We start from the raw sequence: 18,925 nt of genomic DNA on the forward strand, positions 1-18,925 counted from the left end.
ACACTAAACTATATCAAAGCAAGCAAATTAAATGGTGTGAACTAGAATTGAAATACAGTGATACCTCGTCTTACGAACCCCTTGTCATACAAACCTTTTGAGATACAAACCTGGGGTTTAAGATTTTTTTGCCTCTTCTTCCGAACTATTTTCAACCTGCCACCACTGGGAAACCCCACCTCTGGACTTTCCATTGCCAGCAAAGCGCCCATTTTTCCGCTGCTGGGATTCCCCTGAGGCTCCCTCCATGGGAAACCCCACCTCCGGACTTCCGTGTTTTTGCGGTGCTGCGGGGAATCCCAGCAGGGGAATCGCAGCATTGCAAAAATGAGCACTTCACTGGTAACGTAAGTCCAGAGGCGGGGTTTCCCAGCGAGGGAAGCCTCAGCAAAATTGCAGCATCGCAAAAACAGGCGCTTCGGCTGGCAAAAGGAGTGAATTTTGGGCTTGCACTCATTAATCGCTTTTCCATTGATTCCTATAGGAAACATTGTTTCGTCTTACAAACTTTTCACCTTACAAACCTCGTCCTGGACCAATTAAGTTTATAAAACAAGGTATCACTGTATACAGTACTCCTAATTCAATTAAATTCTTTGTTTTTTAATAATGAGGGGAAAAGGAAATAACTGTTTTTCTTAAAGTTGTGTGCAGTTTCTTACAGAGGCAATGACAACTGTTTGGGAACAGAGGTGTGGTGGTTCTTAAAAGTGTTTGAAAAGAGAGCTGGCTGATTTCTTCTATTAATGATTCTTCATATCCAGTGTTATATTTTCCATTATGCATCACAAAGTATTAGTTCATACATGTTTACACAGGTGAAAACTCTAGCAGAATTAGTGAATTTATTCCACTCTAAGAATATGATATGAAGGACTGACTACAGCTATAAAATAAATGATGTCATATTCATCACACAAAACTATTTTTAAAAACTTCATAGTAATCTTGAAATATAGACCAGAGTAATGAAAATGGCATTTGACCAAATTGAGAATTCAAGGTACAGTATTTGTAATTTGCCAGCAGTTGCTATTTATAAATTGGCAGTTATCTAAAGTGAGATAATAACCAAGGAGTCTAGGACAAAGCAGTATACAAGACTGAAGCACAAATCAGAATCAGAAGTTAAAAGCTAAAAGGCAGGAATGAGAAACAAACTGTAAATCACAGCAATGGCCACGATTTGAGAAAAACCATAAATCTCACAAAGGCCTCGATATTCAAACAAGGCTCAAGTCAGACAGGAAGTAGTGTTGCAATGCTTTCCAGGAGGATCCAGTACAGATAGTCTTTGACTTGCAACCTCAGTTGGAAGTAGAATTTCTGTTACTAATCCATGGTTGTAAAGTGAGATGCCATTCGATCACATCGCTTAGCATCTACAATCTTGGTGATCCCTGTTGCTTTCTTGAACTTTGCTCTTCAGCCCAACCCAAGAAAAGCATCCACAATGCAGCCAGGCCAGCTTACCCCACTTTATTTGCAACTAAAGTACAGGTAATCCTCATTTGACAATAGCATGTGCTAGCTATGGAATTCTGGGAGTTGAAGTCCACAAGTTGTAAAGTTGCCAAGGTTGAAGACCCCTGGTCTAAACAGATTTCTCTTGAATCTAATATGTTTAGAGTTTAACTATATCTTATCCCTGTTGAAGAATTGGGCAGAACTTCACTATAAACGGTTTCCAACTCTAGAAGTCTTAGTCTGTTTCTCACACTCACCTACCTACCTTCTATATATTCATATTTTTTTTCCAAACTACTTAATTTAAATAAAGGAGAGCAATTAGCTTGGCCCAAAGCGAATGAATCACAAAATGACAGAGAACTAGCTAAATTTGTTTTCTACACAAATAATAAGTCTTCGGAGAGGGGCGGCATACAAGTCTAATAAATTATTATTATTATTATTATTATTAAATATACCCACTTATCAAGATAAAACACCATTAAGGTTAATAATTTGTTAATTAATTTGTTAATTAGGGATTGTGGGGGGGGGAGTATTATGACGCAAAGATCATGTACCTTACAAAAGCAAGCCTAAATATATACATTATACACTTTACGCAACATATACACATTATTGAAAGACAGATCTTGGCTGCATCTAATTGGCTGCCTTTCTTTACTTAAAGTGCTAAGTGTTTGCTTTGGAATTCACTGTGGGAACTAACACAAGCCTAGAGCTACTGACATAGAGCAAATGACCTTCAATTTGTTTTCTTTTATAGCAATTATCCAAAGCATTTTCCATTTCTGAGAAGTTTATCAGCAAATCTTGTGTTGCACACCTCAGTTTTCTGTAATAATATCTAAGGCAGACAAATGTTGGAAATATCATGAAGCAGAAATGTTTTCTCAAATGTGGTGGACATTTTTTAAAGTATTGGAAAGATGCACAGCACAATGCAGAAATTCTTGAAGTTTAACGCCTGGAGAGAAATAAATAAAGGAAAAAGCCAATACACATATTTCTCTAACCCACACAGATCATGGTCAAGGATTGACATTGCCTTGATGATATCTGACTCAAGGAAAGAATTGGAAGAAATAGAAATCATGACAAATAATTGGGCGGACCACAATCCAATCAAGGTAATATGTAAAGGACATAAATTAAAACGAAACTGGACAATGAATCAAGAAATATTGAGAGAGAAGGAATTTACACAAATAGAGAAGGAACTCAAAATATTTTTTGAAATAAATGTGAAAGTGGACACCTCACTTCAAAATCTGTGGGACACCACTAGAGCCTATATTCAAGGCTTCACCATAGAATACATGGCCAAAAGAAATAAGAAAAGAAAATTAAAACAAGAATTATTACAAGAAGAACTTAGAAAAGTTGAAGTAGAGCTTCAGAGCAACCCTCAAAATGTAAAAATCAAGAGAAGAGACATAATTCATCACAAATCTAATGTTCTTATGCTAAAAGAACTTGCCCAAAAGCTGAAAATGGTGATACAAAAATATTTTGAACATGCTAATAAACCTGGGCGATGGCTAGCCTATAAATTAAAAATAGAAAAAGACAAAAGAAGAATAACTCAATTATCGAAGCGTGGAACTCATTACCGGACTCAATTGTGTCAACCCCTAACCCCCAACACTTCTCCCTTAGACTCTCCACGATTGACCTCTCCAGGTTCCTAAGAGGCCAGAAAGGGACGTACATAAGTGCACTGGTGTGCCTTTCGTCCCCTGTCCAATTGTCTTTCCTTTCTTTCACCTATCTTATATACTCTCTTACTTTCATATATCCTCTCCTCTACGTTCACGTTCACCCTCTTTTATATTATCACATGTCTATTTTTCTTCCTATGTATCTGTGTATTGGACAAATGAATAAATAAAATGAAAAATAAATAAAGGATGAACTGGGGAAAATGCACTATAAGGGGGGGGGGGGAGAGAAATTAGTACAAAACTTTTTCCAAAATCTATACTGACAGGAAAATATAATGGAGGACAATATTAAATAATTCATAGACGGAACAAACTTAATTGAAATAGTGGAATCAAGATGGGAATTTTTAATGAGAAAATAATGATGGAGTTGGTAGAGGCGAGGAAGAAACAAAAAAAAATGACAGTAATCCCACGGTCATTGAAGCAGGTTTTGGTGCTTTTGGCAGTATGGGCAGTTGCCAAGTCCAGCAAGTCAGCATCCCCATAAAGCTTGTCTGTGGAAGGAAGGTAGACAATTGGGTTGACCCTGGACTTCATGAAGCACAATGAACCAACACCAGCAGATAACATGGCTTCCCAAATCAACACAGACTGTGGAAACCTCACACTGGACTTCAAGCATCTTGCAGCGTGCGCCTCTCCATTCTTCCTCCATACTCTGGGTCCTTGATTTCCAAATGAGATGCAAAAGTTTCCACAGCCTGTGTTGATTTGGGGAGTGAACCATAACCTGGTCCTATGATCATGGGATTACTGCGCTTGATTGGCCAGCAAACTCACCTGACCTGAATCCCATAAAGAATCTATGGGGCATTGCCAAGAGAAAGATGTGAGACATGAGACCGAACAATGCAGAACTGCTCAAGGCTGCTTTTGAAGCATCCTGGTCTTCCATAACATCACAGCAGTACCACATGCTGATAGCTTCCATGCCACACTGCATTGAGATAGTAGGTGCTACAAAAGTGCCCAAACCAAGTACTGAGTACATATGCATGGAGGTTTTGGTTCACTCCCCAAATCAATACAGACTATGGAAACTTTTGCATCTCATTTGGAAACCAAGGACCAAAGGAATGGAGGAAGAATACGTATACTTTTCAGAGGTCTGATATTGTTCCAAGTACACTCCTTCCAACTCATATTATTATTATTATTATTATTATTATCATCATCATCATCATCATCATCATAAATTTATAATGTAATGAAAGTGAGGGGGGACCTAGTTTGTCAGGTACTCCAGCACATTCCTAACCATTTTTTAAATTGGATGTTGTTTTTTTTAAATGGCCACCTCAGACTTTCTTTTCCTACTTTCATCTCTCCAACTCCCTCTCTCTCTCTCCCTCTCTCACTCATTTTCTCTGCCATACCCATGCTCCGAATCAGTCCTATTTACTCTTTGCAGGGTTTGTTTGTTGTATTATACAACTATCTGTGATTTATATCATGAGCAAATATATTGACAAGATCCTACTTTAACAAATAGACTGAACAGGAGCCAGCTCATTCCAGGCTTGAAAGATATTGATATGATTAAAGCTGCCATACAGTATCTAGATTGCAAAATTCAGATACCCACTAAATGGCAGCAAAAGGTGCAAAAATCTATGACTGCTTGCTACCACTAAATGGTTATGTGAAATGCAGGCCTAATTTGTTAGTTGTGATGATAGTTAACTGTTACTAATGTTACTACCATTGCTCCTAACATAAATGCTGCTAACATAAATACTGTATTGCTAATCCATAGGTGAGCAGAAATCTTCTCTACGCTTGCCTGTGTGTAGTGTATAATCATCAGTACGTCTACCTATGTAAGTTTCATCTGACAAACATTTCTTCTTATTATTGTGCTATATCTGTCATTGGACATTGGTGATCATGCTTGCAATCATCAACAGCCGCTCGAAAAAATGCTGCTGAGTTTTGTCCAAACCAGTCCCTTAGATTCTGAAGCCATGATCTTCTTCTTCTACCTAGACCTCATTTGCCTTCAGTTTTTCCTGGAAGATTAAATGAAGTGTGCTGTGTTTTTTCTGGTGTCACCTCACATGTCCAAAATAGTCTAACTTTCGCTTTTTTATGGTTGACAAACATTTAGGGGGGGAAAAGAAGGCATTTCATTCTTTACCTCAGGCAGCAAAATGTCACGAGACAACACAAAAGAGAGGTTAACTCCTTGCTCCTATAGCTAGCTTTCATCAAATGTTTTTTGAATAGGTTTCCACTTACATGTAGTTCTGTCATTAGAATTAATACTCAAAGTCTGTTAACTATGGCATAAAGCAGACCTGGGCAAGGGGCGGGCCGCGGGCTGCATCTGGCCCGCCTGCTGTCTGTGACCGGCCCGCCCGCTATCTATGAAAAATGTCCTACTTTTTTTTAAAGTTCTCCTGCCCCGGGGCTGTGGCGGGAGCCTAGAAACGGCGGTCTGGAGGCAACTGAGCAGCTCCTCTGCCGGAGGGAGACTCAGGACATTGACAATAAGGCGAGCGCTAAGCGATGAGGTCACTGTGGGTGATGTCAGGACCCCGAGAGAGACGCTTTGGCAGAGCCAAGCGAGTGACCGAAAGAGAGAGAAGCAGCAGCGGCGGCAATTGGGATGCGGGCGGGCGGAGGAAGCAGCGGTGGTGGAGGAAGGAGAAGCAGCGGCAGCAGCCCCGGGCCAGGAAGAGCTGGCTCCCAAAGGGAGGGGCTGCCAGGGAGGCCTTCTTTGCACAGGCGCACCGCGGGCCCCCTCCCTGATGAAGCGTTAGTGCAGCCCTCTAAAACCATCCCAATTTCTCATGCGGCCACATGGCAGAATTAATTGCCCACCTCTGGCATAGAGGAATAGTGCACAACCTATTATGAACCTACCAGCTACTATCAGTCCCATGATCTTTCAAAAGAATTGTTTTGCAGCACAGATGTGCAACACAGGAAAAGTGAAATGATGTTCTGTTGGTGCATTCTAAAGGTAACGTTCAAATCAAGTTCAAACCCTTATGATTACATTTGTGATATTAAGTCTCCATGGCTTTATCCCAGTTACTCATTTGCACGTAGCCCAGAAGAATGAACCACATCACACAGCTCCAGTATTAGCTGTCTTCCTGATCAAGCATTTCCTTGAAATTCACTATTTTGCATTGAGAAAAAACATTATGCCATTAAAAATATGCAAAAACCTTTTGGAGTAATTCAGTAGTGCGTTCTTTAAAAATTACAAACATGCTAACCAGACAAAAGTGAAGCAAGGAACGTTTACAGCATGCACAAGTACTGTAAACAAGAAATACAAAAACAGAACTAAAATGCAAAAGATTTTCAATGACTGCATAAATGTGCAAACAAACGGTATATGTAAGTTATTTTACTTTGATGTCAGGGCATGAAAGCTTGGCTCCAGTTGTCTCCGCTAGATATAAATGTGCATATCTGTATGTGTTTACATTTACGAGATTTTAAAATAACCATACAGGACTTTTATATTACTCCAACCTCTTAATACTTATTCATTTTAATGTACTTACAAAGTGATTTATCTCCAGCTAGTTGATAAAAGTGATGACAGATCTGGGAAATATCTTTATGAGTCAGCAGGGAAAAGATACAAAGCCACAATTCATCAGGAAGCAGCAGCCACAGTGTGAGACTGCAGTCACTTTTCTAAAACAAAACAAAACAAAGAGATTGAATCCCAAAACAATAACAGCAACAAGCATCCAAGTCAGATCAATACTGAATAAAAGATGTGAGCAAGGCATTAGCAGATCAAGTTTATGATTTAATTCACAAATTGTTATTTGTGTACATTATTCTCAATTTATTTATTCTCTTTCAATTTATATAGTTTTTGTTTCCTAGTACTTTATTAGTAATCTTGACTATCACTAAGTGTTATATCTTTTTATTCGTGATGAATGTATTTTATTCTCCTTATGTACACTGAGACATACATGTATATGTATACACCAAATGTGTATACATATTCATATTATGTACAGTATACTGTATACACCAAAGACAAATTGATTGTGTGTCCAATCACACTTGGCCAACAAGCAACTCTATTGTCTTCTATCTGGAAGATACCTGTAACTATTTTTTTTTCTTTTAACAATCTGGATGCTTTAAAAATATTGAATAGTTAAGCTAAATTATCACTGTATTTTTAATAAAATAATTTGAAACAAAGGGCTACAGAATGGAATGTAATTCCTATATCCAAACATATAACATACTGTGCATGTCCATGAGACTGAAAGATAGACAACCACTACACATGATTCATTTAATATAAAATGTTAATTTTGTTTGCAGGCTTGATGGGTAAGACCAAACAATCATAACTTGCCACAGGTTTGCCATCACTGCCATAGGCCCAGAAAACTTTCAAAATCAGCCAATTTCAAAAGTTCCTCTGGTGAAGGTAAAACACAAATAAACCACAACTCGTGACTGTAATGGCCTGCAAGTTATGGGCTGGCAAAGTTTGAAGGCTGCTTTGTCAAAAGAAAAAAATGTGGATTAAATCTGCACATTTACCAGATACCAGAGTGACATGACAACAAAAGGCCTGCGGACAAAGTGCTAGACATTCCCTATATATCGTGGCCTATATAAACATACTCTCCCACCTGTCTATGCTGCCTGATTGGGACCCAGATCATTTGTTGGGCACTAAATAGGTGTGGTTCCTCTATTGGAATTCTTTGTGTAAAGAAAGTTAAAGGCCAAACTCTTCACAAGATGTCATTGCCTGTTTGTGTGGCTGGAGCACCCTCCCTGTCTGCTGGTGTGAAGGATATCAGTTTTCAAACTATTGCTGCCTATCCCATTCAATGTCCTTCAATTTGTATATTTTATGTTTTAAGACATTTTCTTTAGCATGCTTGGACTGTTTTCTTTTAATTCCTGACCCTGAATGCTTAAGGGTATGGGAAGAATAAACTGCAACAGGTTTTCTATATCTTTGGAGTCCAGTGCTACATATGAATCAGCTCTGTAACTTTGCCATAGTCCTTTTAAAAATGCTTTTTATACTGTGTCCAATTATGGCTGTGCAGGTTTCAAAAAGAATTCTCAAGTATTTCAGACTTGTCATGAACACAATATCTCATTTCTTTTAAAGCAGTCCATCTCTTTTTTCACACTTCTGCCCAACTCTGGGGGAAAAAATATGGTGGCTTTAAGAATTTTATTAACTGGAATAAGTCAGTTCCTTAAAGTAACTTCTCACCCAGAAGATTGGAAAAGATTTGATTTATAGCATTATCAAAGTTCTATTTTTAAACCTTAACTACATAATGGTATCTGTACATTTTCCAAATGCCTCTGGTACTACTGTTGTTAATAGATAACTTAGAAGACAAACATACATACATTTACCATGCTTAATTTATTATAATCATCGGAAGCATTTTCATATTGCAGCTTATGTTGTGTCCCTAGAAAAGAAATATGAACTTTGAGTTTCCTAAATATGCAGTTATTTGGGACAATATAGCAAGCTTTTCAGAATCATAGAAATTGGAAATATTAATTGAAATTCCACTGTAGCTTAAGATACATTCATCTTGAACATGTTTTGAACAATTTGAAATTTCATTGGCTCACACAAATTTCCTTTTATTGTAACTCAAGTTGCACAGCAATTGCACTAAAATATTAAAGTACTCTTTTTTACAAGAGTTGTTTGGAGTAATAGGCAGTAGCTTGACAGTAGCAAATTATTCTTCCATTTCTATGTAGATGGGAGGCAGGCAGAATGTGGTTACTGTGAGAAAATGTTGTAATTCAGAAGCCAAGGCATCAACTAAATGTTAAATTCCGCATACCACTGGTTAATGAAAAGAAGCACTGACTGGTTACACTGGGATCCTCTGCCACAGGTCAACAAAAGCGAATAAGAACACATGGTTGACTGCCAACACTTTGCCAGAATAAAAACATTGTCAAACAGAAGAGCCTGCAGCAAATGATGGCTTCAAACTGTGCTCTATTTTTCTCAAAAACAAATAGTTGATTCCCTCACTCCTTTAGTAAATGATGTTAATTAAAATGTTGACGAGCCATTGGGCCAAGTCCATCGCAGTTTTAAGCAGACCCTCAGGGTACAGATCCAATTTCAGAAACCAATTTTGTTATGAATAAACTAAGAACCAGTCTCTGATTACTAGGATAGATGGATAGTTAAATAAATAATTTGTTTGCTTCTTTTTTTAGAATACTACTCCAATAACATGACAGCATACAAAATCACTATATAAAATACAAAAGGAGAACAGCCTCTAAATGTGGCTCAAACAAAACAAAGCATTTAAATGGCAGAAACTAATATTTGTTGTATTCCATTTAATAGGAATTTTGATTGTCCTGACTCCTGACCTAAGCATCCATGGAAAAATCTAATTTGAATCATGAAGATAGCAATATTTAATTCAAGCATCTAAATGTCCTAGGGCAGTGAGGATAAACCTTTTTTTCCTTGGGTGCCGAAAGTGCATGTGTGCGCACTATCGTGCATGTGCAAGGTTTACTCCCATAATTCAATGCCTGGGGAGAGTGAAAATGGTCTGTCCACTCTGGTCTTTGGGCTGATATTACATAAAATACAAAAAAACCGTGGAAATTTTTAAAAAGATTCCTAAAAAGAATTGAGCGATACAAACCTCCCACCTTTCAAAATGGAGATTCCTTCAATTCAACTGGTTCCCAGAGAGGTTGATTCTTGTTTTAATTAGAAGAATTTGCACTGATCTGTTCTGTGCAGATCACCCCATGACTGATAGTAGAGCCCCCACACAGAAGTAATATGGCAAAAACGTTTACTGTGATTAACCAGATTCCTTATGAAAACATGCTAATCTGATTTTAAAAGCTACTTTAAACACATAAGTGAACAATTCCTGCTCCACCTCATACAATTAGGTTAATTTTATTACTAAAATTACTATTGAAAAACAAGATCTGTTAGAAAAGCAACATTTTAATAAACTTAATTAGTGGCAATGGATACTTGTCACTCTTCTGAAGTAGTATGTTGGGGACAGATTATCCTGGATCAAGAAATGGAAAGAAAAGTGAACCAGAGTTTTTGACAAAAAGGATGTCAGCTCAAATTCTACACACCTGAAGATGGGCAGCTCTGAGAGCTGTAACTGCTCTTCCTTGTTAACGTCTTGCCTGTTGCAGGTCTTTGGACACATCGTGATCCACTGCAGAGAAAAACATAGTGCAATGTTAATAAAACAATTAAACAAGATGTTCTGTAGACCAATATTTAAAATATTTGATCTGCATGTGAAGAAAGTTATCACCCATCCCTCCTAGAAGAATGAAATATTCTAGGAATTATTAAAAAGGCAGAATATTATATTTCCCTGGATGAGAAAAGAAGAAACATGGTGTTAAGACAAAGCAGCTCCCTGCAGCTCCTTGCCGCCAGCAGAGTGCCCATTGAGGATAGCAACAGCATTTAGATTTATATACCACTTCACAGTGCTTTTCAGCCCTCTCTAAGTGGTTTACAGAGAGTCAGCATATTGCTCCCAACAATCTGGGTCCACATTTTACCGACCTTGGAAGGATGGAAGGCTGAATCAACCTTGAGCCTACTGAGTTTCAATCTGCCAAACTGCTGGCAGCCAGTGATCAGCAGAAGTAGCTTGCAGTACTGCACTCTAAGCACTGTACCACTGAGGCTCTCTAGATAATTATTAGGATTATCTAGCTCAACCAAACTCGATTCAGACAAACATGAGTCCACATGGGAGTCTGCCACAAATAGTATACATGCCCTTGCCATAGGAACAGGAAGCTCAAGTTCAAAGCCCAAGAGAGGGCATAAATAACGCTCACTCTCCACTACATGTGGTCAGCTACCCAGGACTTCAAACCCATGTGGTCCTGTCCACCATTAATCCATCCTTTCAAGCAGCCTCCATGTTTCCAGTTTCTCCCCACTTGGAACTGAACCCAGATGGACATTTCTTCCAACAGATGTATAGTTCATATGTTTTTTAGCCTCACATGTTTTTTAGCCTCAAAATCAGTGGGCCCGATGTTACTTATCAATTCCACATTTTCCCTTCATGATTTGAGCAAGGAAAAATATGTAAGTAGCAGAGGCAAGCAGGGTGGTACTGGATGACAGCACTCAAATTTCTCCTGCTTACATAGCTTAATTTAGCTTGGGTTATTTTGCCGTCTTTAAGGGTGATCAGAGCTAATACTCCTCCATATCTGAGTTTATGTGATAAGTAAACAGATTATTAGACTTACTGGAGAATCAAACATTCACCATCACTCCGCAGTCTGCATTGGCTGCCGATCAATTTCCGGTCACAATTCAAAGTGTTGGTTATGACCTTTAAAGCCCTTCATGGCATTGGACCAGAATATCTCCGAGACCGCCTCCTGCCGCACGAATCCCAGCGACCGATTAGGTCCCACAGAGTGGGCCTTCTCCGGGTCCCGTCAACTAAACAATGTCGGTTGGCGGGCCCCAGGGGAAGAGCCTTCTCTGTGGCGGCCCCGGCCCTCTGGAACCAACTCCCCCCGGAGATTAGAACTGCCCCTACTCTTCCTGCCTTCCGTAAACTCCTTAAAACCCACCTTTGCCGTCAGGCATGGGGGAACTGAAACATCTCCCCCTGGGCACGTTTAATTTATGCATGGTATGTCTGTGTGTATGACTGTTAGTATATGGGTTTTTTAAATATTTAAATATTTTAAATTTGTCTGATTGCTTATGATTTGTTTTTACATGTTGTGAGCCGCCCCGAGTCTTCGGAGAGGGGCGGCATACAAATCTAATTAATAAATAAATAAATAAATAGCACTAACCTGCCCATATACAAACAGATTACCATTTTCTCCAAATAGTCAAAAGATGAAAAAAAATTAAAAATCAAAATAAGCAATTAAGTTTGTTTTGTCATCTGGTGGGCCCCAGGGGAAGAGCCTTCTCTGTGGCGGCCCCGGCCCTCTGGAATCAACTCCCCCCAGAGATTAGAACTGCCCCCATCCTCCTTGCCTTTCGTGAACTACTTAAGACCCACCTATACCGCCAGGCATGGGGGATTTGAGACATCTTCCCCCAGGCTCATTATAAGTTATGTTTGGTATGTATGTGCTGTTTGGTTTTTAATTATGATAGGGTTTTTATTTATTTTTAATATTAGATTTGTGTCATTATAATATTGTTTTTACTGTTGCTGTGAGCTGCCCCGAGTCTTCGGAGAGGGGCGGCATACAAATCTAATAAATTGAATTGAATTGAATTGAATTTGCTTTTGTCCCTTTAAATTAGTTTCTGGCAACTGTCTTGACTAGTTCCTGAAGTTTTCTTGGCAAGGTTTTTGCAAGTGGTTTGCCATTTCCTTCTTCCTAGGGCAGAGCGTGACCGAACCTAGATGACCCAGTTGGTTTGGGGCTTCAAGTGCCTCCGGGTTTCTCGCCTAACACTTAACCACTACTCCAAACAGGCTCTCTAATTTTACTCTTAAAAAGTGCTAAGATCACCACTCTCATGAAATTCATGCATTTTGACGATACAAAACCTATGCCAAGATCTATTGTTTTTATTTAGATCATTATATTCATGCATGCACTTTAAAGTTATTTCTTTTATGGTAAACAAAACTGCAAAGCACAGAAGAGCGTAAAAAACTTTGAGAAAAAGAAACCAGAGGCAATAAAAGAGAACATAAATAAATTAACTTTATACTAACAAGATTTACCATACTTCAGTGTACTTTCTACTACCGCAGCCTGTTTTTGTTTTCATCTATGAATACACTAAAGATATTACTATAGAAATTTACACAGTAGACTCAATATAATCAATCTCAATTTAGTATTTCATAATTACATGGAAATACAGTAGTTGTGCAGGGAAAACATTAATAGAGGAAGCCAGTATTATCTTTTAAATAGTGAAAGATTGTTCAGGACTGGTATATACCAGTGGTGGAATTTTTTTTTTAAATTACTATTGGTTCTGTGGGCATGGCTTGGTGGGCGTGGTGTGGCGTGATGGGCATGGCTTGATGGTGTGGCAGGGAAGGATACTGCAAAATCCCCATTCCCTCCCCACTTCTGGGGGAAGATTACTGCAAAATCTCCATTTCCTCCCTATCAGCTGGAACTCAGAGGCAGATAATTTATTTATTATTTATTTATTATTTAGATTTGTATGCCGCCCCTCTCCTATAATAGATGGGGACTGGACCAGTATTTATTGGTTTTCCGAATTACTCAAAAATTCTGCTACCAATTCTCCAGAACTGGTCAGAACCTACTGAATCCCACCTCTGATATATACCAGTGTGATTGTAAATGACTAATGTTGATATCATAAGATATTTATGAAGTATAAAACAATCTGCAGAGAACTATTATAAATTCTGAGTTTAAAAAATGGAAAACCAGAGCACAGAAGAGATATGCGTTTTGTAAATGCACTGCTTTGTTCACACAATTGTATTAAATATTAAATAAGAAGATACAGAATTCTATGAAGCTTGGGATAAATGGTACAAGTGAATAGAATGAAACAAAAAATTCCAAATACTGTTATAAAACAGGAATATCAATTAAGAAATTGTATCTCTTCTTTTTCTTGCTCTGTGATGTAAATAAACAGACACATATATAATCAAAATATAATAGAATTTGTAAATACAATAGGAGACTCAATCCATTTAATATAGAGATAATCAAAATAAAGATAGCAATACTGAAAAGTATAAATAATAATGAAAATGTTACAAAAAAGCTGTAAAAGTGATAGTTGTTTGTATGTTTTTGTCTTATGTTTTTGTATGTTGTTTTTAAAGGAAAAAACCAAATAAAGATTTTTTTAAAAAAAATATTAATAATAAATATTAAATAAGCAAACCTTGGCTTCAGTTCTCTCTGTGTGTAAGAGGAACATGATACTTTGGCTCTTTTCCTGTGCTTCTTAGGACTAGCCTGTTTGGGGCTTGATTTCCTGCTTTCAAAAACTTCCTGGTCTATAAAAAAAAAGATCCACAGAATATATTAGCTGCGGTCATAGTTAATTCCAACAAACAGTTAAAGGACCTCCAGGGAATGACATAAACATTTAAACACATCCTTGGCATTCATAAGGCATATTAAGAGAATATAATGAGTCCAAAACCAGAAACAGCAAATAGAATCTGATTGGATTGCCCACTTTAATTACATTTGGATAGGGAAGGAGAACTCTGAACATCAGCTGTGGAAATGTTGGTTTCAGGGGCCACAAGCACTTTGTGTTTGTGAAAAAGTAACATGGGACAGGAGTTAGATGTCCTCCAAAGAGCTTTGATTTAATCTGCTGACAACCTAAACAGCTAATGTAAGACATTCTAGAAACTATAATCTAAAGCAGCGGTTCTCAACCTAGGGATCAGGACCCCTTTGGGAGTCGAACAACCATTTCACAGGGGTCGCCTAAGACTATGTGAAAAGACAAATTTCCCATGGTGTTAGGAACTAAAGCTTCTATTCTGGTATCTTGGAACATATTTTTACAATCCAACCGATCAGGCGTTAATAGTGGGGGTGTCCCTCTGACCTTCTGGCCAATGAGCTTAAAGCTCTGTTGGGAGAATTGATGCTAGACTTATGGTTGGGGGTCACCACAACATGAGGAATTGTATTAAGGCATTGTGGCATTAGAAAGGTTGAGGACCATTGGTCTAAAGCATCAAGTTTCCTGCTCCTGCGTGACATTGAAAAATAGTTTACACATCTCACCAACTTAAAAAGCAAGTCCAATTTTACCTCTAAAACTGCCTGTTCTCTCCATTTGTTTGGGGCAGCTATTTGCAAACTGAGGCTTCAACACCTGATCTTGATTTTTCTGTTTGATGATCTCAGTACTTTTCTTGCTTTCAGAAGTTCCCAGATCATTGTCCATATTTTCATCTGTCTGCTCATCATACATGCCACCGTACTTACAGTAATAGGGTCCAGTATCGTAATAGGCTTCTTTGAAAAAATCATGTTCTTGACAAAAAAAGAACGGATGGGCATTTTCAGACCGAAATCTTTTGGACTCATTGAGATAGTTCAAATAAAAATAATATTTGGCCAAAATGCCCTCACTATGACTGAAGTCTAATGGTTTCTCATGACCATCCCCTTTAATACTTGCAGTGAGGAACTCTTTAGCACCATCTACTGGTTTGAGACCAAGTGCAGAAATATCATTTATAGAGCTTTGCTCATTTTTGGAGATGATACAAGACTTATTATGTATTACCTGGTCATCACTGATCTGGGGTAGCCCAGCTAGCATAACACAGTCACTATTGCTCTTATTCATGCTTTTAAGACTGTGGTTCAGTGTTAAAGTATTGTTTTCTGAAAGCTTCACAGAAGTGCTCTTAATTTGCATAGCCGAATAGTCCAATGGAGATGTTAATTCTGCATCTTTTTGATATGCAGCTTTGTTAAAATTGACATCCTGTTCTCTGATATATTTCCTGTCCATTTCTAGTTTTTGCTGTAATTTTGATTCATTCCTCTGATCTGAGGTTCTCTGAGGTTGAATATCTGACATCTGATCCCTCAGCATATCTTTTTCAACCGTAAACGTAGAATGAAAATGGATATTCCCATTTTTAGACTCTTCGTGGTTGCTTTTTATGAAATTCTGTGTTCCACTAAAATCTTTATATTTTGGGATCTGTGTAAAATTCTTGCATTTATATTCTTGAATCTCCAAGGTTTCCATTCCTGGATTCCATTTTTCACAGCTGTCAGGCACTATTTTGAAGACAAATTCATCTTCTGGCATTGATGAACTGGAATATTTCATAATGGTTAGATTGTCAAAGTTAGCATTGTCACCAGGGTTTTTATAATTTTTGCTGTCCATAGTTGGCCACTTTAAATTATTATTTGTCATATTTGTCCACTCCTCATCTGAACTGTCATTGAGTGGAGCCCAATAATAGTTTTCATTTTTATCCTTAGCTGCCTGGATAGAATTTAAAATTATGTTTTCAGGACATAATGTACTATTATTTACCAAAGTCCCTGGAGTTTCTTGTTCAAAATTCTCTGAATTATTTTCAAAGGCTACAAAACTGTTTAAAATGTTTGCATGTAATAGTTTTGGATCAAAAGCGGCAGGCTTTTTATTTATGCTATCTTTGCCCCTATTATTTTGAGCCATCTTTTTAAATATGCAGTAATCCAAGACAGATTGACTACTTTCCTGAATGCTGTCCCCAATAGGAGACTGATCAAGAAACAATTCTGTCCAATTGACATCTCTGAGTTTTTGAATCTCAGGGATACTGCTTTTCCTATGTAGCTCTTTATCTAATTCTGAAATACTTGTATCCTTCATGCATTTTCTTTCTGCAAGTCCAGCTGTAGCTCTTGCTGTTTTTTCTTCCTTTCCTAGAGAAGTCAATTCAGAGAGCTTCCAAATGGTTGAATGTTTTTTTCCATTTACTGTTTTGTTGGATTCTTCAAAGCCCATCTTACTATCAGTTGTAAAATTCAACAAACAACTTCTAGACTGTATGGAATTGTTATTATTTGCTGAATAAGGCACTATTTTTCCATAGCAAGTTATAGGAGCAAATGGTACAGAGATTTCATCAAGAGTATCAGCAATAGATGCATGTAGTATCTTCTGAGACGGATGCTTCATCTGTAGAAATAAAAAAGTGCATATTAAAACTGTTTTATCTGAAGAAGAAAACTACTGCTGAATCTAAAGGGTTAAATGTTGGGGATTGAAATCTTGTCTTCCATAAATCCTTTGAGTTTATATACCCTGGTCTACCTTGTTACTTTTTTAGCTGCTTCCTGGTTATTTTTATTACTACATCTTTTCCAAAGAATGCTTTTGTCTTGGATCCTATCCCTACTGCTGGTGTATAAAGGTGGGGGGGGGGGCTCACAGCCAATATGCTTTACCAGCAATTAAGGGGGGAAATGAACATGATGAATTAAAATTATCTAACTTCTCTTTCTGACAATTTGAGTTTTAAATGTTTACCGGGAAAGGCTCTCTCTTGGAAGTTAAATTGATAGAATTAAACTTTATTAACAAAAGGAAAAAAGATCAAGAAAAAAATATTATTTATTTTAGGTAGTCATATGTCCAACAATCAATGTTTCAGGAAATAAAAAATAGTGCTGTTAAATCCACAAGTGATATTTAAAGCAATCTGCTATTTTTTTAAAAACTATGAAGGATCAATTGAACTTTACTTGGACATACTTTTTGGCTTTCTGATAATTCCAAGCTAAATTCAGCAACTGAAGAAAAAAAATTCAACCTTCTGTTTCTCTTCACTCACAAAACGGCATACCATTCTTTCTCCCATTTTTCTCCTGCCATCTCATGCAAAGATAAGCTATTATCTCTCCCCAGGACTGAAGAAGTTGAGGATATTTGACTCAGTGCTGTATATGACAAACTACCAGTCACCTCAATGTTGGCAGAAACTGACAGACTGCCTGTCATTTATATCACTCAGAATCCAAACTCACCTCAATGTTACAGAAACTGACAGAGTGCCTGTCACTTACATCACTCTGTATCCGAGAGGCAAAACATGTCAAACTGTGATGTAAACTTCACCGATTTTGTACTTGTGTTGTGACATTGCACACACAAATACTTAAGGGTCACAGTTTGTGTTTTAATGTTAAGATACTCATCACCGGCTCAAGGTTGACTCATCCTTCCATCCTTCTGAGGTGGGTAAAATGTGGACCCGGATTATGGGGGCAATATGCTGGCTCTATTAAAAAATGCTATTGCTAACATGTTGTAAGCCACCCTGAGTCCAAGGAGAAGGGCGGCATAAAAATCGAATAAATAAATAAATGCACATTTTATTATGTTGAAGAAACCTTCAGATGCTGCAGACCCCTATAAATATGGGATTTAGGTTTTGCTTGCACAATCCCAGCAGGTATAGATGATGATATTTTACATAATTTTATTAAATTCAAACCAATAAGGCTGCACCTATCAGAAGTTAAAATAGCAAAAAATATTATATTATAATCTCTGCAAAATACTATAAATCCTCATCATGCACCAATGACAAATTTCTTGTGTGTCCAATCATACTTCGCCAATAAAGAATTCTGTTCTGTTCTATCTTATTTATATAAAACAATATTATTATTATTATTATTATTATTATTATTATTATTATTTATTATTAGATTTGTATGCCGCCCCTCTCCGAAGACTCCTGAATAACTCCTGAAGCAATGGACACATTGCTTTGAAAATATATTCCATATAATATATTTTCAAAGCTCTTCCAAATACTGTAATGCAAATAGATGTGGCCAGTTATGCATTTTGAAAAAGTGGGATGGAGAAACTTGGCTAACAGCAAGAGTCAAGTCTTCAAAAATCATTCAAAAATAATTAAGCCAGCAAGTGCAGGACACAGATTTCCAGTCTCAAAGTTGCTGAAACAAAGCACAACAAAATATAAAATTTAAATTGCTCAGGTTTTTTTAGAGAAACAGGTTTAGAAAGCTTAAAACTAGGTGTAAAGAGTATATAAACAATGTATAAGCAATATACTTAAAAACTTATAGTCTACAAATGTATTCTAGAGGACATTGTACTTTTCACCTCTGGCACCCTTGGTCAGTAAGGAAGTTGCGAAAGATGGAGAAAAACATGTTTATTGCAAACCAGTCTGCTGACAAAGTTAGTTATGAGCCAAAGA

The 18,925-nt window shown here is 37.5% G+C and overlaps 1 protein-coding gene across 4 annotated transcripts in view; it reads right to left on the bottom strand.

The window, feature by feature from the left end:
• Positions 1-18,925, bottom strand: part of LOC139162404 (uncharacterized) — a 48,588-nt gene that overhangs the window by 20,175 nt on the left and 9,488 nt on the right. For 3 of the 4 annotated variants that reach the window (XM_070742722.1, XM_070742724.1, XM_070742726.1), the window contains 5 exons: positions 14,985-16,869; positions 14,092-14,206; positions 10,320-10,405; positions 8,571-8,635; positions 6,719-6,854 (listed from right to left, as the gene is read on the bottom strand). In XM_070742722.1, coding sequence (XP_070598823.1) covers positions 6,719-6,854; positions 8,571-8,635; positions 10,320-10,405; positions 14,092-14,206; positions 14,985-16,869 — 2,287 coding nt within the window. The remainder of the gene's footprint in view (positions 1-6,718; positions 6,855-8,570; positions 8,636-10,319; positions 10,406-14,091; positions 14,207-14,984; positions 16,870-18,925) is intronic. The other variant, XM_070742723.1, reaches the window with a different exon arrangement.

The sequence above is a fragment of the Erythrolamprus reginae genome, chromosome 2 (assembly GCF_031021105.1).
Source record: "Erythrolamprus reginae isolate rEryReg1 chromosome 2, rEryReg1.hap1, whole genome shotgun sequence".
NCBI classification, from domain to species: domain Eukaryota; kingdom Metazoa; phylum Chordata; class Lepidosauria; order Squamata; family Dipsadidae; genus Erythrolamprus; species Erythrolamprus reginae.